The sequence below is a fragment of the Branchiostoma belcheri genome, unplaced genomic scaffold (genome assembly GCF_001625305.1).
Source record: "Branchiostoma belcheri isolate BF01 breed outbred unplaced genomic scaffold, Haploidv18h27 scaffold113, whole genome shotgun sequence".
NCBI classification, from domain to species: domain Eukaryota; kingdom Metazoa; phylum Chordata; class Leptocardii; order Amphioxiformes; family Branchiostomatidae; genus Branchiostoma; species Branchiostoma belcheri.
The window spans coordinates 629,660-652,334 of record NW_017802525.1 but is presented as its reverse complement, the minus strand read 5'-3'; the positions used below and the strand labels follow the sequence as shown (position 1 = coordinate 652,334).

Below are 22,675 nucleotides of genomic sequence, written 5' to 3'. Positions count from 1 at the left end.
AACAGTACCTTCTAAACCAGGTAACCAACGCGGGAATTCTCCATGGAACCAGAATAATGCTGCCACCGCTGGAATCACAGAAAAATGGCCGGATCAACCGGAGCTAAACCACACGCTACCTTCCCTGGGGCTGGCTTCACAAAACTGATGAAGTATGAGGGGTTGGTCACATGGCCTGACATCTCGCTCAACAAGAGTCTCGCGAGATGTCAGTCCATTGTGACGTAAGTGGGAATATTTAATACGAATGCCTTCTAGTGATATGAAAACACTAGAAGGCAATGGCACAAATATCCCGCGAATTTAACGCTAATTTAAGATTTAATACACGCTATATAAAATAAAGTTCAACTTACAGGATAGCCCACTAACATTCAGTCGACATTGAATCTGTAAAACCAATGTAATTTTCTTTTATTCTTTAGCCAGCTGAAAAAATTAAAATGTTTTTTTTCAACCAACCAACCAACCAACCAACCAACCAACCAACCAACCAACCAACCAACCAACCAACCAACCAACCAACCAGTCAGAAAGGAGTATAAAAAGTTAAGACAGTTCTTTGATGAGAGTCAATTCAATGCACAACGATTGTAGGATCTGTGGTCTAAACATTTTGTTGATATTTCATGATCAGAATGCACAAAAGAAATTGAATACAAGCAATTTTTATTGCTAGAAAATGTTGACATTCGTTGTACAAATTTTAATCTTCTTATTTCACCATTATCCTCTTCTGATACAACAAAGTGTACCAGTTAAAGCACGCTACCGGGTCCTTTATCCTTTCCGTGTTATCGAATTTACGAACAAAACATTGAACTTTTGACAATAAAATTCCAAAGTTTCACAAGTTGAAAGTTTGCTTGTATCAATCTGAGCTAACAAAAGAGCAATGCTAAACCATTTTATGACACAATAGAAAGGTCTTATCAAAGATATCTCTTTGATTTTTGTTCTTGATGTTTTATTGACGTTTAAATCTGTAAAGTTTATGACAGTAACAGGTGTTCATACTCATAAATACTCATAAGTCACCTGCCATTACCCATGAGGCGCCGCGCCGACTTCCTGGTTGGAACAGAACCAAAATGGCGACCGTGAGCGGTCAGCTGTGGGTACAGGTCTGTCTTCTAGTCTTTCTCACCGCCGTCCAGATATTAGCAGGGTGAGTCTCTACAGTGTCGACTGTAGATAACTTATGTCTTAACATGGTGGCGAAGTTTGGTCGTGTTTGGTTGAGCCGATCGGGAGAAAATCGTGTTTGTGTATCGCGTTTTTTTTTGGCGTGTCGGAAGATGCGTTTGTGAAAACGCCGGGTGGGGAGGGGGGCTAGACGCTAAACTCACTTCCTCGCTTATTACGAAACGTCTTCCTTATCATTATATACTATTAAATGACCATGCGATGCTGTACAGTATAGGTTGTTAGAATAAAAATGTACTTCGGACAAGATGGCCTTCTTCTCTTTTGAAGTTATTGAAAGCCGGTTGAAATTTTGCCCACCGGTTCTGTAAACGTCAAAAATCTTCTGTGACTCACTGACTGTCATGTCAAAATGCTCTGCTACGTGGCCATACAATTTCCAGTGTTAGATGCAAGGATTCAATCCAATCCAACATCAAAACAGCATGAAATGTTTGTAAATTCAAAAGATATTGCTAACAGATTGGTCTGTTAAACACTCGCCTAATGACAGAAAATGTATGTTTCAAGTATGATAAGTGAAGTGAAAACATTTGAATCTCAGACTTGTCTGATTTCTGAGTCCAGATGGAGCTATGGTTCTTATCATTTGAAACATATTGAAAGTACGCTATACTTCCTGGTAAGGTACCATACTTATGAGTTGTGTGTTTTGTTCATTTTCTTCTTGTTAGGCGAGACTTTTATAAAATTCTGGGTGTGCCCAAAGATGCGTCGACAAACCAGATCAAGCGGGCGTACAGAAAACTGGCCATGCAGTATCATCCTGACAAGAACCCCGACGACCCAGAGGCAGACGAAAAATTCCACGACATTGGAGCAGCATACGAGGTACAGACTAATCAGTTGTCTATAAGGTAGTGGAGATTATACTAAACATAAGAAGGTATAATTTATAGTATAAAGAACTGTCAAGTCTCTAAGAAAACCATTGGTTTAGAATTCAGGATTTTAATGGTTTATACGGGAAAGTTGATTATGGTATTAGTGCTAAGGGTTTGAATGTAGACAGCTGGATCCACATAGAAACAGGACTGTAGTTACATGTAGGTGGGAGGGGCAGACAAGTGTTTTTAACTGTATACTAGTATATGGCTTCCTAATAACCACTTGATTTGGTGTGAAGTATGTCACATGTGTATGAGAATGGGGATCTAGAAGTGCCCTGAATGTGCCATTTTGACTACAGAAAAAAATCTAGAAACAAATTTGTCTTAGAATTCTAAAATACAAACTTGTTGTAACAGATCTAGAAGTACAGATTTGACTGGGAGAAACCAGGCCAGAACATTTTATATTTGTCCCCAGTTTGAATGGATATATAGTGATTTCTAGCAGTAGGAAGGCTAAATGGACTCTTATTGGGGATGAAATATGCCTTTGGTTGAAATCAGATGAAAAGGAACTGTGGCAAATCTTTGTAATGTTGAGCGTAGCGTTAGATTTGTACATTGCTACATCAGGGAACAGCCCAACACAGCCACATGTGTTCTTATTCACATGTAAATCAGCTGTGTGGTGTGGCTGTCTCTGATTGGTCTGCTGCTGAGGGTGAAAGGTCACTGGGATAGACTTCCTGATTGTGTAGTGGCGGGATCCTGCATTTAAAGGGCTCTGTTTACATAAGTAATTGGATAAATGGATTTCCTTGTTGTTGAATGGTGTAGTTTTTGTTGAGCAGTTAGTGGTGCTGTTTCTATGGGTATACAGAGAATAAACAATATTATGTAAGTCACCGGACCCATACAATACATGTACTGATGTAGATACTGGTTGTGTGTGTGGTAGTCATTACATTACAAACAGTTCAGTAGAGAAGCATAGCTGTCTTTCACAGTATTTTCGAACCACAGAGATAAGACAAACAGGGTTATGTGTGACACTCATGGGATATAGAAATTTGAATATATTCTCCACGTCAACATTACGTAATCTGGTGACCTTAGGTCATGAGAATATGTGCTGTGTCAGGGTTTTATTGGTTGATTTAGATTAAATATTCGGGTGAAGTGTTACATAATGCAAAGTTGCAAAATAAACCTACTGGAGTCTGGAGAATTCATCCAGTTGTTCCTTGATCTATATTGTATTATGCCAGTATTACTTTTAATTAAAATTTCACCAAACGTGGAGACTGTCTTGCCATCAAAAGAGATCTGCTTGGAGAATTTCATCACACATAAGTTGCATGATAAATTGATATGGTACAAAACAAGACAATAATTTTTATCAATCCGTCTCACTCTGCCCAGGTGTTATCAGACGCAGACAAACGGAAGACATATGACAGACACGGAGAGGAGGGTCTGAAGGAGGGGTCCAACTTTGACCCTTTTGGAAGCTTCTCCAGGTAAGAAAAATTTGCTTACAAGTTCTCACGATATCATAATGTATGATATCATTGCCCACATAGGAAAGCAAGGATTAGGGTAGCCATACTAGCCTGGTTGCCACCCTCCATAGTCACTGCTGACATGTGACTGGCTACTGTGCCAAGGGAGCTGGCAGTACTAGTAACTACAGGGGCATGTGGTGTAATTTTCTAAGATCTAAGACCTGCCTCTTTCCATTTTCCCTATTGATTTATTGTATACAGTATAGCCATTTCCTGTAGTGCTTGAAGTTCCATTGATATGTGACAAGTGTTAGTAACTGTGGGAAAGGCTGCATCTGGCTGTCATTCCAGTGTACAGAATGTAGATCTTTTAAAATGATTAGCATTCTGTTGGAACACAGAATTACTATTGTAAACAGTAAAAACACTGAATGTTGCTAGCCCGGACAAATTTACACACTATAGTATATCATATTAGTATTTTGCCCAAACAAGAGCTCAGAATTATTACTATTAGATAAAGTAGCTCAAACCTGGAAGTCTCCAAAGAAGATCATGTAACTCCATTAACATTGCATGTTGCATATTTGTGTAGACTTGTTTACATGTAACATCATGTATTAACCATATTTTATACCCAATTCATCTGGCTTTGCATGTATAGGCATAACAATTGTTGCATGTTGTGTTAAGTTTGTTCTTGTAATTTTTTCCAATTTTTTTATGGTACAGTATTGTTGTATAGTTTTTGCCTTACCTTTAAGTTGCCTTTAAGATTGTGATTAACATTAACAGAAATGTCTTGCCTGTGTCATTTAGCGGTACTTCAAATGTTTTCCTTTCTGAATTTTCTATTACTCCCTGAGTTATTTTAATTTCATTGTAACATTATTTACAAAGTTTTCTTTTCCTCTGCTGTTCAGCTGTGGGAAGTCAGGTGGTGTGTAGAACAGGAGTGTCCAAGATAAACACAACTTCATGTAGCCAAAAAGATCTTTAAATTTTTTATTGTTCAAACTTCAAAGCTTTATGGTTAACTCATACAGAAAAAAATCATTCCACTGCAGTACAAGTTGCTTAAGTTAAAGATTGAATTTTGTCAACAGTAGCACTTCTTCCATACTAAAAAAAGACAAAAATTAAAACTGATCGTAGTGGGAAAACATACAATCATCATGTATGTTACAGCCCTGAGAACTTTTTGTTAGAATTGAAGTAGTGCCAGACTGTATGTTGCCAAAATTCAGTCTTAGCAACTTGAAGTGCAGTATAAGGACTTCAGCCTTTGGAAAAGAACATGAAGACTTTAAGCTTTTAAAGTTGAAAAGAATGCTTCTGAATGTCCCTTCACAAAATTTCATTCCCACCTGACTTGACCCCCTGTTCACCCAGCGCGTACATGTGGGGTTTGTAGCTGACGTGTTGTCCCGTGTCCGTCTGTCCTCCCTGCAGCTTCTTTGGTGACTTCGGGTTCAGTTTTGGTGGTGGAGGTCGTCGGGGTCACGACCACCAGGATATCCCCAAGGGTGGGGACGTGTTGGTGGACTTAGAGGTCACGTTAGAGGAGTTGTACACGGGCAATTTTGTAGAGGTAACCTCGTTTGTGTTCATGTTGCTTGTTATGGTAATGTGCACATGTCATTGTCAACCTTCAGGGGGTGAGAGGGGCAAAAAGTGGAAGGAAAGCTCCTTCTCTTTAAGAAGAAACAATTTTGAGATTGAAGAAACTTTATGTGAATCAGTTGGGTGTGAAACTAAATTCCATTCATCTGAAATTGCCACATTTCTAAGGAAGATAATCAAATTTGTAGTAAGGTCACTTGAAAATGGCTTCCAAAAACCTTTAGCTATTGACTGACTAGTATTTCAAACACAGTCTGAATCAAAGGCCCCTGGTTTGCCCACCCACCCCCAGGTTTTACAGTGACATGTGCATATTTCAATCCTAATTCTCTATGCACCCCTTTCCCCTCTCCCCTCCCCCTTCCCCCTCCCTCCCTGCATGCTAAAATATCTCCTGCAGTTTTTTCGGTGATTTCTTCACCAATGACGATGATTTTTTTGGCCAACACCACGATCCCGGTATGCCAAAGGGCGGTGACGTGCTCATCGACCTTGAGGTGACCTTGGAGGAGTTGTACAAGGGGGATTTTATAGAGGTAATCAGTAGACATCATGACTGCATAGTAGCTGGTCTGGTCCTCTCCATGAGTTGAGTACCTGGTTCACATCGTGCCAGTAGTCCACAGTTTTGACAATGAATTGTTGATAGCACATGCTATTGGCACTATTTATTAGGACACTACTGATCATAACTACGATTAGATTTCCTTACCACAAATAAGTCTTTAGATTTCCTTACCTCAAATATGTACATTTTTTATGTCTGCAAAGTACGTGTCTATAATTTAATGTCAAACAATAAAAACAAACAAATTTAGAAGGACATCAAAGACAAATATAGCTCTGAAAGTAAACCAATGATGGTGGATTAGAATGTGATTATATCTTTCCTATGAGTGAAGAAACAGGTAAACTAAAAGCCACTTTCCCAGCTATTTTTTCTAATTAAATTTATGTGTTGTCAGATAATCAGGTATAAGCCTGTTGCCAGGACGACCAAAGGCGTGCGGAAGTGTAACTGTCGGCAGGAGATGAAGACCACACAGCTGGGGCCGGGCAGGTTCCAGATGATGCAGGAGACGGTGTGTGACGAGTGTCCCGCTGTTAAGTAAGTACAAAATCTATATCTGTACGTTATAGGTTAGCATACTGCCGTAATGTCTGTAGGTTAGCACACCTCAGTAATACAGGTTCCAGATGATGCAGGAGACGGTGTGTGACGAGTGTCCCGCTGTTAAGTAAGTACTCAAGTTAGCTGTAAAATTTGTAACATAACCTCACACATAGCTTAGCACTGATACATGTACTTGTGATGAGTGTTCAGCTGTGCACAGAGTCTGTCTGTACATACAGTTGAGCACACCTCAGTAATACAGGTTACAGATGATGCAGAAGGACCGTGTGTGACTACTTTTGATGAGTAACCATAGCTTGCAAACTGTCTCTTGGTCTGTGCTGAGACTTGATGCACTCCCTTGCATGTATCTCTTATCTTGCTGAAGATTTGTAATGTTTGTATGAAGGTGTAATAATTGTTGAATGACCATGTTTGTTACAGAATGGTGACAGAAGAGAAGATCCTGGAGGTTGAGATTGAACAGGGCATGAGGGACGGACATGAGTACCCTTTCCTGTCTGAAGGTGGGAGGTTTTTCTATATCTGAGAAAAGTGTTTTTTCTTCTTCAATGGTGCTTGTAGACCTAAAAAAAATGCAGTACAGATAGCCAATCTCCTTAAGTTCTGCAGAGACTGTTTATTTGTGCTAGAGCTTCTGTGTGGATTTTGTGTTGACTAAGTTGTTACTCTTTTATCCCAATCCCAGGTGAGCCACACATAGATGGAGAACCAGGAGACCTGAAATTCCGCATCATTCAGCTCAAGTAAGTCTGCAGTATATAACATTAACAATCCTGTATCTGTGTAGCAGAAGAGCAGCTCTGTAATCAAACCATTAGTTATGATTTGGAGCTGCATGCTTGATATGATTTGTCAAATGTTTCACAATCATGTGGAATGTATAGAATTGATTATAGGTTGTATGGCACCAGATCTTTTGGAGATATTCCATTTTTGGTTATGTGGGCCCTCCTGTTTCTCTACAAAGACATTCTAACAGGGTACTAGTGTTTCAACAAAACTTTTGTCAATCAATACATTGATTTACAGGTAACACTTCACACAATGGGCTCACAGTTAATGTGTACAGTTGACATTGTGCTCTGCTATCCTTGAAAACTATTAACTCATTTCTCTTTACCTTTCCCTCCGGCAGACATGATAAGTTTGAGAGGAGAGGAGATGACCTGTACACAAACGTGACCATCTCCCTGGAGGACGCTCTCACAGGGTTTGAGATGGACATCCAGCATCTGGATGGACACATGGTGAGTTTCAGTATCTCTGACTAGGTGTCTATTTCTCCTTATCCCTGTGTGATATACATACAACATGCTACTTATAGTTTATTGTTTATTTCAGGCTCTACTGCCCATTGTATACAGACACATATCATGATGCAAACACATCTAAAACACATTTACACATATAGGTTTTTATGGATGGGCACATGATGAGTTTCAGGGTCTCGGTACCTGTATGTTCGAGGTTTGAGGTCCTGGGACCATGGAAGCCTGCAGTGTTGGTCTCTTCCATTTCTTCCTGTTTCTGGCTCTGTGTACACTCTGTCAGTGGTTTTCCCAACCAGTCTCAGATGTTTCAGTCTCAGTATCTCTGAGTATGTGTGTACCTGCTCTTGTGTGATATATGAACGTCATACTACTTACAGGTTTTTCTTCACACTTGTGCTTCTTGAAGTCTTCTCAATCCAAGTTTTTATTTATTGATGGAAAACAGGTAAAGATTAGATAAAACATGTATCTTATGTTTATAATTTGTGGTCTAATTCTTACATTGTATTCTACATCACAATACCAGTCTTGTTTTGTTCTTTTTCTACTAGTACTGTTTTACTGTTTCCCTCCCCTCTATGCTGTCCCCTTATGGTTAACAGTGATCCTTGATCTGTTTGTGACAGTTTCTTTCATATTTTATTCTTCCAGGTTCATATAGTTCGGGACAAAGTCACGTGGCCAGGCTCCAAAATACGGAAAAAGGAGGAAGGCATGCCGAACTACGAGAACAACAACAACAGAGGCGTGCTAGTCATCACGTTTGACGTGGAGTTTCCCAAAGGCAGTATATCAGATGAGAACAAGGAGGCTCTAAGGAAAGTTTTACAGCAGGGTTCTTCACAGACAGTGTACAACGGGCTACAGGGGTACTAGGGTAGTGGTGGGGAGGGGGGCAGCTGTAGGGACTAGCTTTCAAACTTTGGGACAATTTTGAAATGTACATGATCACTACAAAGAAATTTGCCATGGTACTAGTATATCATAGAGTCATTATGTACACATGTAAATTTGTACAACTTTGAATATAAGATACAGTACTGCGTGACATTACTACTAGATGTACAGTGATTTTCCTACTGTAACAGTAACTAGTACAATGTACATTGGTAGTGTCACTTGACTACTATACTTAGAAAGATCACAGTAATACTTAAAAAGCCACAACCTGGAAGAGCTGGTGAAGAAATATTTTTTCTTTAATTTACAAAAAAAGTACTTTATGGTGTCTTTTATAAGGATGCCCACAAAATTATGGCAGAATACAGTATAGCATCAGAGAATGAACAGTCACTTTCATTGACCTTTGGCTCTACTACATGTATCTTTTGGGTGCAGAAATCAAACCTTTCACAGATGCCAGCCAGAGGTAGCACAGTAATGTACTAGTACTTTTTTTGCAATTTTATCATATTTATACTTGCCATGGATAGTCTGGATCTGTTTTGCTACATTTCATGACCTTTAATTTCAAAATGGCTGAAGGTCGATGAAGTGTTCTGTTGAAATATAACAAATTCAATGTTGGTACCATTTGTTTAATATAAACTGATAGGCTGTCCACTGCCACTTTGTGTATCTCTTGATGATATTAATGGAATTCCATAAGTTCCTTCACAATCTTAAATTTTTCTATTGGTCCAGTAGAATCAGTCTGGTACACTTTACCAAATATTTGTAAAGACTTAGTCTAGTCTGAACATTCAATGATTGACATCATCTGTGAAAGTTTATTAGTGGCCTGTGAACAAGTCAAAAAGGATCTGTGATTTGTACATCTCAGATTCGGTACCCTACTCTATGGACACAACTTTGTATTGAAGAATTTAGAAGAATTTTAGGAATGGATATTGGGAAGGAATCTAGGAGGAAACTTAGAATCATAAAGAAATAATTTGCCTAAATTTCTGCACATAAAATTGTAAGAGCTGGACATATAAGATACTGTCTATATATCTGTCAGTCACAATGTCAACACAATGATTCTTTCTGTTCTGTTTCTTAATAGCAAAACTCAGGCAAGCCTATGGTGAAATGTACCAGAAAATTCTTGACATTAGCAATATTTATTGTTAAAGAGTATTTGATTTTGACTGTGTTATGTTTGTGTAATAGTCACATTCCATGTATGGTGTAGGAAGCAGACAAGAATTGTACAGCAATATGTTGATGATTATATTGTTTTTGTCCAAAGAACAGCAAAATTTGCATGAAGAGTCTTCAGATGCATGTGATAAAATGGGTATATTGTGTTATTCCTGAGTTTTGGTGCTTTTGTCTCTGAGCTCTTCACATGACTTAAAATCAGGGGACTGGCAGACTACACAGCATTAGAATAAACTACTGCATTACTACATACGAAAGAAGAAGAAGAAGCAATACATGTATGAAGAAAAAGACACTCTTATATACATGGTCCATGGCTTTAATCCAACTCAAAACATATTGCACAGGGAAGACTTAGTGGTTTTATATATTTTGCAAGAAACAGGAAATGCAAGAAACAGAAAATGGCAAGAAATCCTGCCTTACCATAACGTAAATGTCTAACTATGAAATCCAACTGTAACACCAACTAGCCTAACCATCTTCAACCATTCCTCTTCTGTGCTACATTGTCATTTATTTTCATTTGGTTTTGATATCTAGATCTACCGGTATTTATTGATTTTTGATTGGCAAAAGATTATGGTGAGGAACAAATATTTTGTCCTCACCATCGAACTTAGCTTTGACGTTCCGTTCTCAGTTGAGTACTTAGTCTATTAACACTTGAATTCCTTTTGGTCGTCATAGTACAAATTGATATCCTTTAATAATAAGTTAGCTCTCATACATGTATATCTAAATGCATGTCCTGGTCACATATACATCTTACGATGCATGCAAAATGATGACTTCTGCAACGATATTGTATGTGGTAGGTTTGAGAAGGAATGGATGCAATAACTTAGTTTAACTTTAAACTCTCTTCTCATACCATATGGCACGATTGTCGCAGAAAACCTTCCATTGTCAACGTAAAACTAAATAGCCAGGGCTTTAAGGTATAAACTGGATTTGGTATCAAGGCTCCTCCTTCACCACAACCTTGTGTGTAGCAACGTGCTTCTTCAGGTCTCCCTTACGTGCAGTGGAATAGCCACACTGTACACACACAAATGGCCTGACGCTGGTGTGCTGTACCAGGATGTGGCGCTTCATGTTGCCCTTCTGTATGGCCGTGTAGCTGCAGTGTCCACACTTGTAGGGTCTGTCTCCTGTGTGGGTCGCCATGTGCTTCTTGAGTTTGGTCAGGCTGACGGTGGCGTACTCACACGCGCCGCACTGGTAGGGTTTCTCTCCAGTGTGGATCAGCACGTGCTCCGTCAAACAACTCTTCACAGCGGTGGAGTAGCCACAGACCTCACACTTAAACGGTTTCTTGCCTGTGTGTTTGGTTAGATGGTAGGTTAGAGTGCTGCGGTGCCCTGTAGCGTAATCACACTCGGTACATTTGTACGGTTTTTCACCGTTGTGTTTAGCTTGGATGTGTTGGGTTAAGTGAACCTTCTGGTTGGCAGCAAAGGGACACTGGTCACACTGGTAGGGTCTCTCCCCTCTGTGGGTGATCATGTGCTGCCTCAGGTTGCACTTAAACCCTGCGGAGTACCCACACATGTCACACTTGTACGGCTTCACTTTGTTATGTACACTGGAGACGTGCTGTTTTAAGGTGCCCTTCTGTGAAGCGGAGTAGCTACACTGGTCACACTGGTAGGGCTTCTCTCCTCTGTGTACGGCTGATACGTGCTGTTTTAAACGTCCCTTCTGGGATGAAGCATAACTACACTCCTGACACTTGTACGGTCGCTCACCAGTGTGAGTCATCATGTGTTGTTGGAGAGGTGCCCTGCCACAGTCTGTCCGATACTTACACTGGGGACATCTGTATATGCGTTTCTTACGGACTTCCTTTGTTGCTGCCCCTTTTGCTGTTTTCGTCTTGATCTGAAACACACAAAGTTGTATGGTCTACACAAACACAAGCCACCTGGTTTCTATGATTACATGCATGTGTAGATTTCATTTGCATAAATGAATGAATTCATGCCAGGACAAAAAAAACAACAACAACATACAGTCAGTCCTAATGGATTATGATATATAATATAAAGACTTAGGTCCTGTCCATCCACAGTTTTCAGTGCCAAGGACATTTTTAGTCAATACTTACAAAGTACAAATCATTTTCAATGATTAGTAGATTTCAGCCACTCCCTGGGTGTTTTGCAATGTCCTAGTGCCAACGCTTTAACTGTTTTCATGACGTGATAAATGCCATAATCGTACAGTGTATCTGTTATATCAACAGTCTGACTGCTGTTTGCAAAATATAAAAGTCGATGGAGCAGACGGCAAATTATAAACAGGTGCCTCACGCAGGGTGTAGATGACTGTGGGGCCCCCTTGGTACAGTTCTAACAAAACGGCCGAAATGAAGCAGTCAGAAACCGTGAATACCTTCCATTCCAACACAAAAACTTTAGAATCGTCCCCCCCAACGTAACGTCTGCTTGGAGATTAGCGTGATGACGCAAGCACTGCACTCGGAAATCTGAACCCCCTCCCCTCCCATTCAGTCCCGATTTCTTACCTCAGTCTTGATCTTGACGCGCCCGCGGTCGTTTTCACCAAGCTTCTTAGAAGCCATCTTTCTTCTACTATTCATCCTTCAAAGCTTTAACTTGCCGACGATTGCGTGGAAACACAGAAGACACGGATGCAACGCCCCAAATATGACATGACAGCAGTGAAGATGGCGACCCGGAGAGGTCACGTGTAAAGGTCATATCGAACCTGATGTTTCAAATAGTGTCGCTGGAACAAGGAAATAACCGCCGACGCACCTTAAGTATTCTAACATTGTAGTGAGTTGTGTAATTAAGTTAATAAGTGGATTAATTTAGCACTATCAACTGACAAGCAATAAGAATTTATGCTGATAACTTAAAGGACAGTTTTACATTTCTCACTTTTAACATGGGTCATTTTAACATCTTTTAAAGTGATATTTTCCAAACCTCAGTTGGTATCTCTAGAAATATTTTCTTTCTATACTTTAAGGTATGCACGTAGCAATGTATTTGATAAGGAAATAAATAAATAAGGTCGAAAGATGATGAAAATGATAAGGAAAAATATACACAGCAGCTAACTGTTTTTCAATGCATTGTTTTATTTTACATAAATGTACAGGTACATTACTCTGGCAATAAATTAGCATATGGGCTTAACCTCCAATAACTACAAAGGAGAAATTGTTCTATTGTGAATAAACCATTGCTTTTCTCAACTTAAGAGAAAGTTTCAGTCTTAGTGCAGATTTTATATGGCCACACCTATGTCCAACTGCGACCCATGTAGATTAAGGTTATAGAATAGGAACATTGCTGGTTCAAGAAACAATTTAATCCTGGTTTATCAAAAGAAATAGGTTTTAGAATTTTGTTCTGATAAACTTTCTTACAAGGGAGACTGAACCAGAAAACCTAATACAGCATACAGTATATGCCGAAATAGACAACAAAATCTCAATAATAATTACCCATCAGTAATTCCTGGGACTCATGGAATGGTGGTACAAACACGTTGTACAGGAAAGCAGGGCTCAAACTGTGGGACTAAAGGTTACCCAGTAAGGGTGGGATTTGTTCTAAAGCAAAATATTCTGTGAAAGAAATAAGAATTCTACTGTAAATTCTTGCTAATTCTAGGAAGCACCATGAAAAGCTGTTTGCACCTTTATCCATACATTGCGTTGACACCGTTGTCTCTTCACATTTTTGGAGCACTATACAGTCACAATTCTTCAGGAAGACAAAATTTTGTTCTCGATTATTGAAATTTGATAGTTTTTTAATATTTCATTCTTTTTACATAATTATTCCATGTTTGACCTTCACATGAAGGTCATGTAGAGGTGAAAGTGCCCATGAGTCTGAAGTCCTCCTTGATGAGCGTACAGAACATGACCTCCAAATGACCTTCATTTGACCTTCACATGAAGGTCGTGTCGGAGGTGAAAGCGCCTGCGAGTCTGAAATCCTCCTTGATGAGTGTTCAGAACATGACTTTCAAATGACCTTCATTTAACCGTCACATAAAGGTTACATGAAGGTCGTGTTGGAGGTGAAAGCACCCGCTAGTCTGAAGTCCTCCTTGATTAGCGTACAGAACATGACCTTCACATGACCTTCATGAAGGTCACATGAAGGTCGTGTCGGAGGTGAAAGCTCCCGCGAGTCTGAAGTCCTCCTTGATGAGTGTACAGAACATGCGCTTCACATGACCTTCATGAAGGTCACATGAAGGTCGTGTCAGAGGTGAAAGCTCCCGCGAGTCTAAAGTCCTCCTTGATGAGAGTACAGAACATGCGCTGGGGGCAGGGCCGGGAGACCGGGCAGGGACGAGGCACGGTGGTGCGCAGGATGTACTCCCGCCCCGCGGGTTTGGGGAAGTCCGGGCACGAGTCGAGCTCCGCGCTGTGCTCCGAGGGGGAATGGTCACTGTCGTCATACGAGTGAGCAGCCTGCGGAGGAACAACAGCAATGATGTATCATCAACACTGTCAACCAATCAGAACTATCTAAATCAGGTACAGCCAAACTTGTACTAGTGACCACCTCTACACAAGGACCATCTGACCATCTGATATACAATGCATCATTCAGTAGAAGGAAGGATAATTTTGCTTGAGGCTAGTAAAGCTTGAGTCATTCTGCAAACAAGAACTTAATGGTAATGGTCTGACATTACGAGTTATTTTGTACTCCAATAAACTAGAATGCATTTCATATAGCAATTGTCATGTCTAATACTTTTTCTTCCTTCACGTTGCTTTTGATACCTGTTTACACACCTACACAGACCCATGATCCTTACCTTTTGTGCAGTAGCGAAGAGTTTGTGAATGACGGTCCCCGCTGGTCCCCTGCCTGCCCCGATCACCGTCACCTCCGGCTGCTCCAATAGCGACGACACAAAACGCTCCAGCTCCCGAACTCCGTCCTCGCTACCGGCCTTCTCCGTGTTGAACTTTGCCCTCAGGGAGCGCGCTCGGGCGATGACGGTCTCAACTAGGGTCACTTGTCTCACAAGTTCCTGTCAACAAAGCAAACACTTTTAACAATGCTAAATTATAAACTAAAAATGGTGACTATGAATTGAGCCATATGCATTGAAGTGACTTTTTACAGCCTCTAAGTTTTGTACGCCCTAGGTTAGGTGTTCTACATAACCATCTGATTCTGTTCAATAATAACATTATTGTTCCATTTGCCACCGTTGAGAAAGATGCTTCAATACATTTGGCCAACCCCCTCAGTTACCACATGCAGTCTGTCACAATGTCAGCAGCCACTATTGCATAAACACAGGACCTTTTTGTAAGCCTTACCTCCACCTTTGTGCAGTGTAGATTGCATGCTCAGGTTCATTCATGTTTCATATAGAAGCCTTGCTAGAGCAGTGCTCCCCATGAAAAGGAATACAGTAACAAAAGAGCTAGAAGACATCATGTGGGGATCAGTTGTGCAGTTTCCATCCACCTCTGCACATCTACATGCTTGGATTACTACAGAGTACATGTAGGTCTTACCATCAAATCCTTTACCATGGGATGGGGACATGGAAGAGCAAAACATGGCAGTTAGAAGGAGCAGGAACATTAGAAAAGTGCAATGGCAACATATTTCACTGTAAGTTATAGTTATCAGAGCAAATGTCTGTATCAAGTTTATACATGTCATGTCCTAATAATGATGTTACAAATTTTGATTCTAGATGATAATGTTGAGTAGATTTCCTTTCGAAGAAGCGATGTTTAAGGAGCATGAAAGATGCAAGAAAGGAAAGCTCAAGAAAAGACAGTACGAACATCAAGATTTTCACAGTCAACACTAAGGTCTTGTGTGCTTACCTCACATTTCTGTGCATCCATGTTCGGTGCTCGGAGGACCTTAGAGGCTCGGGACTGGATCTGTGCCAGCATGGTGGCCAGGGCTGGGGGGGTCGTCTCTCCTGTAGCATAGAGGGAAAGGAAATGATCATGCAAGTGCTTCATTCATAAGCTTTTTAATTAAGTGACTGGTCTTATATGTTGTTCGATCACAACTATGGGCATTCTTGGAACAGTTGTGCACATGTTGTAAATGAAGATCAGTTGTCTTGTCACACAAAAGGCTGTCTTAGATCCTTATCAGTGGTTGGCTCTGTCACAGTCTGCTTAGACATTCTGTGACTAAAGTTGTGCCAGTTCTACAAGAATTTCCATCTAATAACAATTTTTTTAGTGTCATGCTTTCAATGGTCACAAGTGTTCTAATGAAATAGAAGCACAAACAGACAAACAAACCCACCCTCCTCCTCGACCCTGAGTATGGCAGCGTGGATCAGCATGGGCATGAGATGCAGCGCCACCTGGGCTGGGCGCAGCGCTGCCAGGAAGTGCAGGACCTGGTGGAGAACAACATAAAAACAACACAAAGTTGCTCAACATAAACTATAGGAAGCAAAAATGTAATTCCTCTGCTCTTAGGAATTCCATAGAGTAAAGCACTTGGACAGCAAAGACCTCTGCCAGGCAGTCTAGGGTCCTCATATATTCTATTTAACTTGCTATCTTTGTGCCAGAGATTACATAAACTTTGTTTGAAAGGAAGTGAGTACATGTATGTCTACAGTATGTGGGCTGTGGGACATTCCAATGGAATATGACAAATCACAAAGAATCTATAGAATAGTGTCTGCACTACTGTACTCCAATAAAAAATGGATTTTCAAGAAATATCACCAAGACCTGCTGCGTACCTTCTCAGCTTCCTTGGTGTCGTCAAACAGACGTTTCTGTTTCCTTGCAGGAACCGGGCGAGCGCTCTCCCACACCTCACACCACATGTTCCCTGGTATACGCATCCGAGGGCTCAGTTCTCCCTTCAAAACTCGCTGGCCTGGGGGAGGAACAGAACTCTCACATAATAATTTTAAATAACTATTAATATCATCCTTGTCATGGCATATCTACGGGCTTAACTCTCCCTTCTGGCCTGGGGAGGAACTAAAGCTCTCATGAGAAGGTTGTTACTAACTTGTTTTTAACTACCAGGTACATGAAACTTGTCCTGGCACACCAGTACTACATGTACCATCCTGGCAAACAAAGCTCTCACATAAGATCTTTACTGACTGCTTGCCTGTGGATATGAACAACAGAATTCTAATCACAGCTTTCCTCATTTGACTGGTCAGAAAACAACAATACAGATAACCTAGGTATAGTCAGCAAGCACTCTTCCAACACTATGCCCTGCATCCTTCTGACTTTTCTCACCTGTCTCATCTGTGAGTGCCTCCTCTATCCAGTCTCTGGGGGAGTACCACCTCACAAAGTCCTCCAGTTTACAACCCGGGTTCGCAGCCTGGAATAGGAATAACAGACTACTTAAAGTTTTGCCTTACAAAAGCAGTATCATACTGATATATTCCGCAATACAGGAAATACATGAATTATTGTGTACATGAACTTTTTGTGGCCCAAGCCGGGAATGGCAGCCTGAAATATAAATTATAGTAATCACAGGCTATTTGCATATCGGTACAATTATAGATGCTATAGAACTGGTACAACAATACAATAAAACATTAGCTTTTGGATATCTTTTAAACAACACACTACATGTATACAAGGATATGCAACATATTATGATGATTTGTAACACAGTGGAATACTAGTATCCTATAGCTATACTGAAAGTCAGAGAAACGTTCTGTACCTTGAAAGCCTCCATGTCAGACAACAGACAGGCACTCTGCATGCGAGCCCTGAGATGGGCTCCTTCTGCTGAGGTACCTAGCTTAGCCAGTACTTCTGCATGCTGTAGAAGAAGGAGAAATGTTTAGCAACAGGGTAAGGTGTCTTAGTAAGCCCACTCACTCACAAATTTTTTCTGTCCCTATGAAACTTGAAATTTCTGAGAACATCATCCAATAAATCAAGAGAACGTTGCCAAATGTATGGTCAACTTAATACCTTATAAACCAAATCTACACCTTTGGTATTATCCATACCTACTCTACTGTTCTTTTGGATATTTCATGAAAATAATCATGTAACATAAGGCCTTTCTTGCAAGACTACAATGTAAAATAAGCTGTTAATACTAACATATTCACACTTGCAGATAAGCCTCAGACCAATGCATTTTGACCACCACTGGCTACCCACCTGTTCCAGCATGTCCTCAGTCATGGGGCCTGGTTCTTGTGTAATGGGAATGTACAGGGGTTCGCTGCTATCCAGCAGACAAAGGTCTCCACATTGCTTCAGCCTCCCTTCTGGCTGGAACACCACCGTGTCCTTAAACGACATGGCACTCTCCGACTTGTGCATATTAGTTCTGTTATTGGACGGCTCCGAATTTGATGCTACCTTTCCCTTGGGCGAGGTATTGTTCTGTGCCGAATCAGCGTCCGAATTGGAAGCTATGTTCTCGTCCGTTTCCATCTCCAGCTCAGTCTCACATTCGAAAAATTCCTCATCACTGTCCTCCACCTCCCAGCCATCAGAAGAGCTCCCTCTAACAGGTTTCTCCGGAACTGCAGCAGCTGCAGAAGCCTGCTGTTTGGCTGCCTCCTTCATCCTGGCCTCTCTGGCTGTTTTCCTCTGTATACAGCAGTTCAGCATCTGGGAACAACAGGATAGACTTAGACAAAAATTATATCTACAACCAGTTGAATTTATCATGTATGTCTACATCTATTTTGACACATTCCTGTACAGAATTTTGGCAGAAATGGGATTTGAAACCCTTCTCTATGTCCTCACCTGTAGTTTCTGGAGTAAGAGGCAGGCCGACATGTCAGGACTTCCCTCTGGCAGTCTGGAAATGGAAGTGAAAGAAAACATTTTAACCATCTGGTCAGCTCACTACATACATGCATGTGCATATGGACCAGAGAAAATAGAATACAGACAAGACACACACTATCACACAAACACACTCATATATACAAATACCCCTGTCCTTGGTGCTGAACACTATCCACACACACAAATACCCTGTCCTTAGTGCTGAACACCATCCACACACACACACACACCTGTCCTTGGTACTGAACAATATCCACACACACATGCCCTGTCCTTGGTACTGAATACCATCCAGTTTCCACACACATATACCCTGTCCTTAGTACTGAACACCATCCACATACATATACCGTCCTTAGTACTAAACACCATCCACACACATATACCCTGTCCTCAGTACTGAACACCATCCACACACATATACCCTGTCCTTAGTACTGAACACCATCCACATACATATACCCTGTCCTTAGTACTGAACACACACGTACCCAGGAATAGAGTAGTTGTTCTCCCATCTGTATCTCATCTCCAGTACAAACTCCTGCCACAGATGAGCCACGGCCCTCAGCCCTCCGTGGTTAGTGTTGACCACACACATGCACATGGCCAGCTGGTACATCAGGCTGCCTTCAGGAGAAGACTTGTACTGACGGTATGTCTCCTGGACAGGGAAATAAAGGGATTTCAGCTTTGTTTCTAATTTTTTTACTTGCCTTGAGGACATATAGTACATGTTGGGAAACAATGGAAAGCCCTTAATGTGTTCTAATCCATTCATTTTAGAGTTAGAACATGTTACATGTATCAGCAAAAACAGTAAAAACTTTTGTACTAGAAAGCTTGGGCTCACAGTGTACTTACGTATGGTGCAATACATATCAAGTCACCACAGTGTGCCTGAAAAGCCAGTGCATTGCAGCAAAGTGTGGTTACAATACTAGCTGATCATTACATATATAAATGCAATAACTCTGATACAGTCCTGTTACAGCAGGTTTCACTGGTAATACCTTATACTCTGCTGTGTCCTGTTTCTCTCCTCCCTGCTCCTTGGAAGGTTTCTCTGTTGGTGTGGCTCCTTCAAGGGCTGCATCAGGGAACAGGAACTGGGGGAGAGATGTGAAAACTTGGAGATTGGAAACTTCAGCTATTGGGTCAACAGAATAATCTAATTCTACAATAAACAAGTTTTATATACAGTTGTCGTGATGTACAACATAACAGCAAAGTTTCCTGATGATGGCCAAGTTAGTACAAATGGTGTACTTTAGAAAGAATACAGAGCAGCCATTTGGAGAACTGTAGGACAGTAAGACTATCTAAGCTTAAGGAAAGGGTCTACTGAAAAATCCAACAGTTATAAGTGAATCAAACCAGCCTTCCATATAACTATTCTAGCCGATCATGTATCTTAATGCTAAACTCTAAGAGGAACTAGCTAGTTACCTACAAAGAATCAAACTTATGGAATGGGTCTGGTGCAGATATCTGGTGTTAGAAGTTAAATCAAACAATCCTTTTTTAACTACATGTATTTTAGCAGACTTATCATGTACCATAATGTTGAACTCTTTAAGGGAGAAGCTAGTAAAAGTTACCTGTAAAAGAAACAAACCCTACCTGTAGAATCATGTTGAGCAGTTCTCCCCCTATGGGAGCCTCCTTACGGCGGAACTTTGTCCGTGTCTTCATGTTACTGACGACGTCAGAGATGGTGGGGAGGGGGAGGGGGGAGGGTTCTGTCAGACGCTGTAACGCAGCGCTCACGTCACGGGACGGGTCTGTGGGGGTGGAAGGATGCCATAAATGACTGAATGTTTCATCTAGGAAAGGACATAGCTAAATGGTTTTTGGTTTTTCCTTTAATGCCCACGATCATAATAATAATCATTCTGGCATACTCATTAACACCTGAGTGAAGTGAGAAAGTTGTGTAAAGTGCCTTTCCCAAAGGCACAAGGTTGTTTGACTTGGCAAGATTCAAACTCAGGACCTCTTGGTTCTGAGCGGAATGCTCTGCCGTAACTAACAGTGTATACACATACAACCCCAAATAAATGTGAATGCATGTTTGTATTACAGCAGCAGCAAAATTTTCATTTATGTGACATCGTAGCTCAAACTACAAGCATAAAATGCAGTTACAAATAATACAAATTTAGTAAAAAAAGAACTATCCCTTCACACTACCTTTTCATCATCGTCCAGCATGAGGCCCCCCAGCAGCTGGTCTGTGGACTCCAGGCTGTGGCAGATCTTCACAAACTCTGACAGGTAGTCACCTAGCAACAACAAATGGAACAGGCTGTAGCCTAGCAACAACAAATGGAACAGGCTGTCACCTAGCAACCACAAATAGAACAGGCTGTTACCTAGCAACCACAAATATTACCTAGCAACAGCAAATGTAACAGGTTGTCAATTAGCAGCCATGCGGATTACAGCTACAACCACACACAATCTAATTTTTTGTGAAATAATAGAAATAACTTATACATTGAAAATTGCAGACAGAATTCATCACTTACCCAAGAGGCACTGGGGGTTGTCTGTCATCCTGACTCGTACTGACCACTGAGGGGCCTGTATGGGGTCCAAGTCCCTGGTGGAAATATAAGGTATTTATCAAGATTTGTACAAATGAATCAAGGTAAACCCCATATAGACCCTTGTACAAGCATAAGAATGTAATGTTGTTGCATGTAGCTTGTTATTCATTACACTGGCTTTCTGCATATGAAACAATGATGACCCCAGTAACCATGGTAACTCACGAGTAAACAGAGTTGTCCACGATCATCTCCTCCGACAGACAGGGCCAGGTGGTGGACAGGTGAAGCTCACTGCAGGGAGACATGACATAAAAACATCACTCATCACAATCATGGCAGCATTATATTTACTGGATATACAGTATTGATGTTTTAAGCTTTAGCATACTGAAGTACAAAAATGTAGCTATTTGGCTACCCGTTCTCTACTGGTAAACATGTAAACTGAGCATTTACTCTGGCACGCTCACTTTGATTGAACTTTTCTATTCCTCTCCATGTCTTCCTTACCTGATACATATGTGTATCTTATAGTGTACATGCTTTAAACTGAGGAATTGTCTCACCTGACTGGGTCCTCCAATGCTCCAAATGGCAGCTTCCCGAATTCCGCCCCTCCAACATTTCCACCGTACGGAATGTCAAAGTCTGGGCAAAACAAGAACATACATTTGAACTAGGAAGTCTGAACATAAACTTAGATGTCTGTACTACAAGTTCTGTCAGATTTAATCTCCAGTGCTACATGTACTTGATACAAGGCTAACAGGAGCACTTGATTTTCCTCATTTACATATCAAATCAGATATTTTGGATTTTCTCATTTACATATCAAATCAGATATTCAGTCACTGTCTAAAGATAGCAGATGCAGACCATATAACTCTTCAGAAGAATTCATCGAGTTGTTTGACTTATTCTGTATAATGTACCCTACCCGGAGGCTCCTGTGTCCAGGCAGACTGTGTCCAGTCAGACAGGATGTAGGTGAAGCGGACAGACACTGTCACAGGAGGCAGGGCAGGCAGGGGACAGGCCTGGAGCAGGGCAGGAGAGAGGGCAGTTTGTGGGACAATCAAGACAGAATGCAGGACAATATTATCAACAAATACCTCCTACATAAATCTGTGTATGCAGTACACAGACTGATCATTGAAGATTGATATAAGAAGTTTTGCTATATGTACAGTACTGTTTGCTCATTGAAATGACATGGAAAACTTCACTAAACCTCCAAATAACAAGTAACTAAGGCTAAGGTTCCATTGTGGTTTGCATGTGCTTTATCATCAAGTTTATGCCATCCTACATTCCAGTATGCTTCCGCTGCGAGACAGAGATTTTTGGCAACTTTGTAAGGTCACTGTACTGATCAGCTGTACTGATAAACATTGGTACTAGAATCAATGATGTACTGATGTGTTTCAAGTGTAGATACATGTACAAGAACAAGCTGCTCACGATCTTGGACTTGAAGACGTCAAGCAGGCCGGCCAGGTGGTTGTACTGCTGAGGGATCCTCTTCAGATGGACCATGTCGTAGTTGGTCCTCAGCCCTCCCCCCTCACACACACCCACATACATACGGCGCCACTTCTGCTGGGTCTGTACAAACACTGGGACAGAGCTGGGGGGGGG

General features: G+C 41.0%; 3 protein-coding genes across 4 annotated transcripts in view; 1 reads left to right on the top strand and 2 right to left on the bottom strand.

Annotated features, from left to right (window-relative positions):
* Window positions 1-1,059: 1,059 nt before the first annotated feature.
* On the top strand, window positions 1,060-9,828 carry LOC109462171 (dnaJ homolog subfamily B member 11-like). Of its 2 annotated transcripts, none has more exons than XM_019758668.1 (9): window positions 1,060-1,168; window positions 1,881-2,037; window positions 3,459-3,556; window positions 5,565-5,700; window positions 6,130-6,272; window positions 6,723-6,805; window positions 6,988-7,045; window positions 7,438-7,549; window positions 8,225-9,828. In XM_019758668.1, the coding sequence occupies exons 1-9, from the start codon at window positions 1,092-1,094 to the stop codon at window positions 8,447-8,449; spliced, it is 1,089 nt and encodes a 362-aa protein (XP_019614227.1). In that variant the 5' UTR covers window positions 1,060-1,091; the 3' UTR covers window positions 8,450-9,828. The 2 variants fall into 2 exon arrangements, with proteins under 2 accessions (XP_019614227.1, XP_019614226.1); XM_019758667.1 differs by lacking the exon at window positions 5,565-5,700 and adding an exon at window positions 4,994-5,132.
* A 121-nt stretch (window positions 9,829-9,949) lies between these two features.
* LOC109462173 (zinc finger protein 525-like) lies at window positions 9,950-12,462 on the bottom strand. Its single transcript, XM_019758672.1, has 2 exons — window positions 12,210-12,462; window positions 9,950-11,563 (listed from the first exon to the last, which is right to left on the bottom strand). Exons 1-2 carry the CDS (start codon window positions 12,282-12,284, stop codon window positions 10,640-10,642), a joined length of 999 nt encoding a protein of 332 aa, XP_019614231.1. The 5' UTR covers window positions 12,285-12,462; the 3' UTR covers window positions 9,950-10,639.
* Window positions 12,463-13,802: 1,340 nt separating this feature from the next.
* LOC109462149 (rab3 GTPase-activating protein catalytic subunit-like) overlaps window positions 13,803-22,675 on the bottom strand; it is an 11,330-nt gene continuing 2,457 nt past the window's right edge. Inside the window, exons 5-23 of the mRNA XM_019758642.1 lie at window positions 22,499-22,664; window positions 21,975-22,074; window positions 21,604-21,685; window positions 21,260-21,328; window positions 21,014-21,087; window positions 20,677-20,767; window positions 20,106-20,268; window positions 19,496-19,591; window positions 18,974-19,146; window positions 18,438-18,492; window positions 17,838-18,296; window positions 17,386-17,487; window positions 16,944-17,031; window positions 16,424-16,563; window positions 15,973-16,069; window positions 15,534-15,634; window positions 15,213-15,221; window positions 14,498-14,716; window positions 13,803-14,144 (exon numbers count right to left, since the gene is read on the bottom strand). Of these exons, the coding sequence (XP_019614201.1) occupies window positions 13,917-14,144; window positions 14,498-14,716; window positions 15,213-15,221; window positions 15,534-15,634; window positions 15,973-16,069; window positions 16,424-16,563; window positions 16,944-17,031; window positions 17,386-17,487; window positions 17,838-18,296; window positions 18,438-18,492; window positions 18,974-19,146; window positions 19,496-19,591; window positions 20,106-20,268; window positions 20,677-20,767; window positions 21,014-21,087; window positions 21,260-21,328; window positions 21,604-21,685; window positions 21,975-22,074; window positions 22,499-22,664 (2,512 nt within the window). The 3' untranslated portion in view covers window positions 13,803-13,916. The remainder of the gene's footprint in view (window positions 14,145-14,497; window positions 14,717-15,212; window positions 15,222-15,533; window positions 15,635-15,972; window positions 16,070-16,423; window positions 16,564-16,943; window positions 17,032-17,385; window positions 17,488-17,837; window positions 18,297-18,437; window positions 18,493-18,973; window positions 19,147-19,495; window positions 19,592-20,105; window positions 20,269-20,676; window positions 20,768-21,013; window positions 21,088-21,259; window positions 21,329-21,603; window positions 21,686-21,974; window positions 22,075-22,498; window positions 22,665-22,675) is intronic.

What these genes read in the sequence shown, in the direction of transcription:
- LOC109462171 (XM_019758667.1), top strand. Translation starts at nt 1,092, where the DNA reads ATGGCGACCGTGAGCGGTCAGCTGTGGGTACAGGTCTGTCTTCTAGTC. An exon ending in GCCGTCCAGATATTAGCAGG is followed by an intron (nt 1,169 to 1,880) that starts GTGAGTCTCTAC and finishes TCTTCTTGTTAG; the next exon opens with GCGAGACTTTTATAAAATTC. An exon ending in CCTTTTGGAAGCTTCTCCAG is followed by an intron (nt 3,557 to 4,993) that starts GTAAGAAAAATT and finishes TCCTCCCTGCAG; the next exon opens with CTTCTTTGGTGACTTCGGGT.
- LOC109462173 (XM_019758672.1), bottom strand. Translation starts at nt 12,284, where the DNA reads ATGAATAGTAGAAGAAAGATGGCTTCTAAGAAGCTTGGTGAAAACGAC. An exon ending in GCGTCAAGATCAAGACTGAG is followed by an intron (nt 11,564 to 12,209) that starts GTAAGAAATCGG and finishes TGTGTGTTTCAG; the next exon opens with ATCAAGACGAAAACAGCAAA.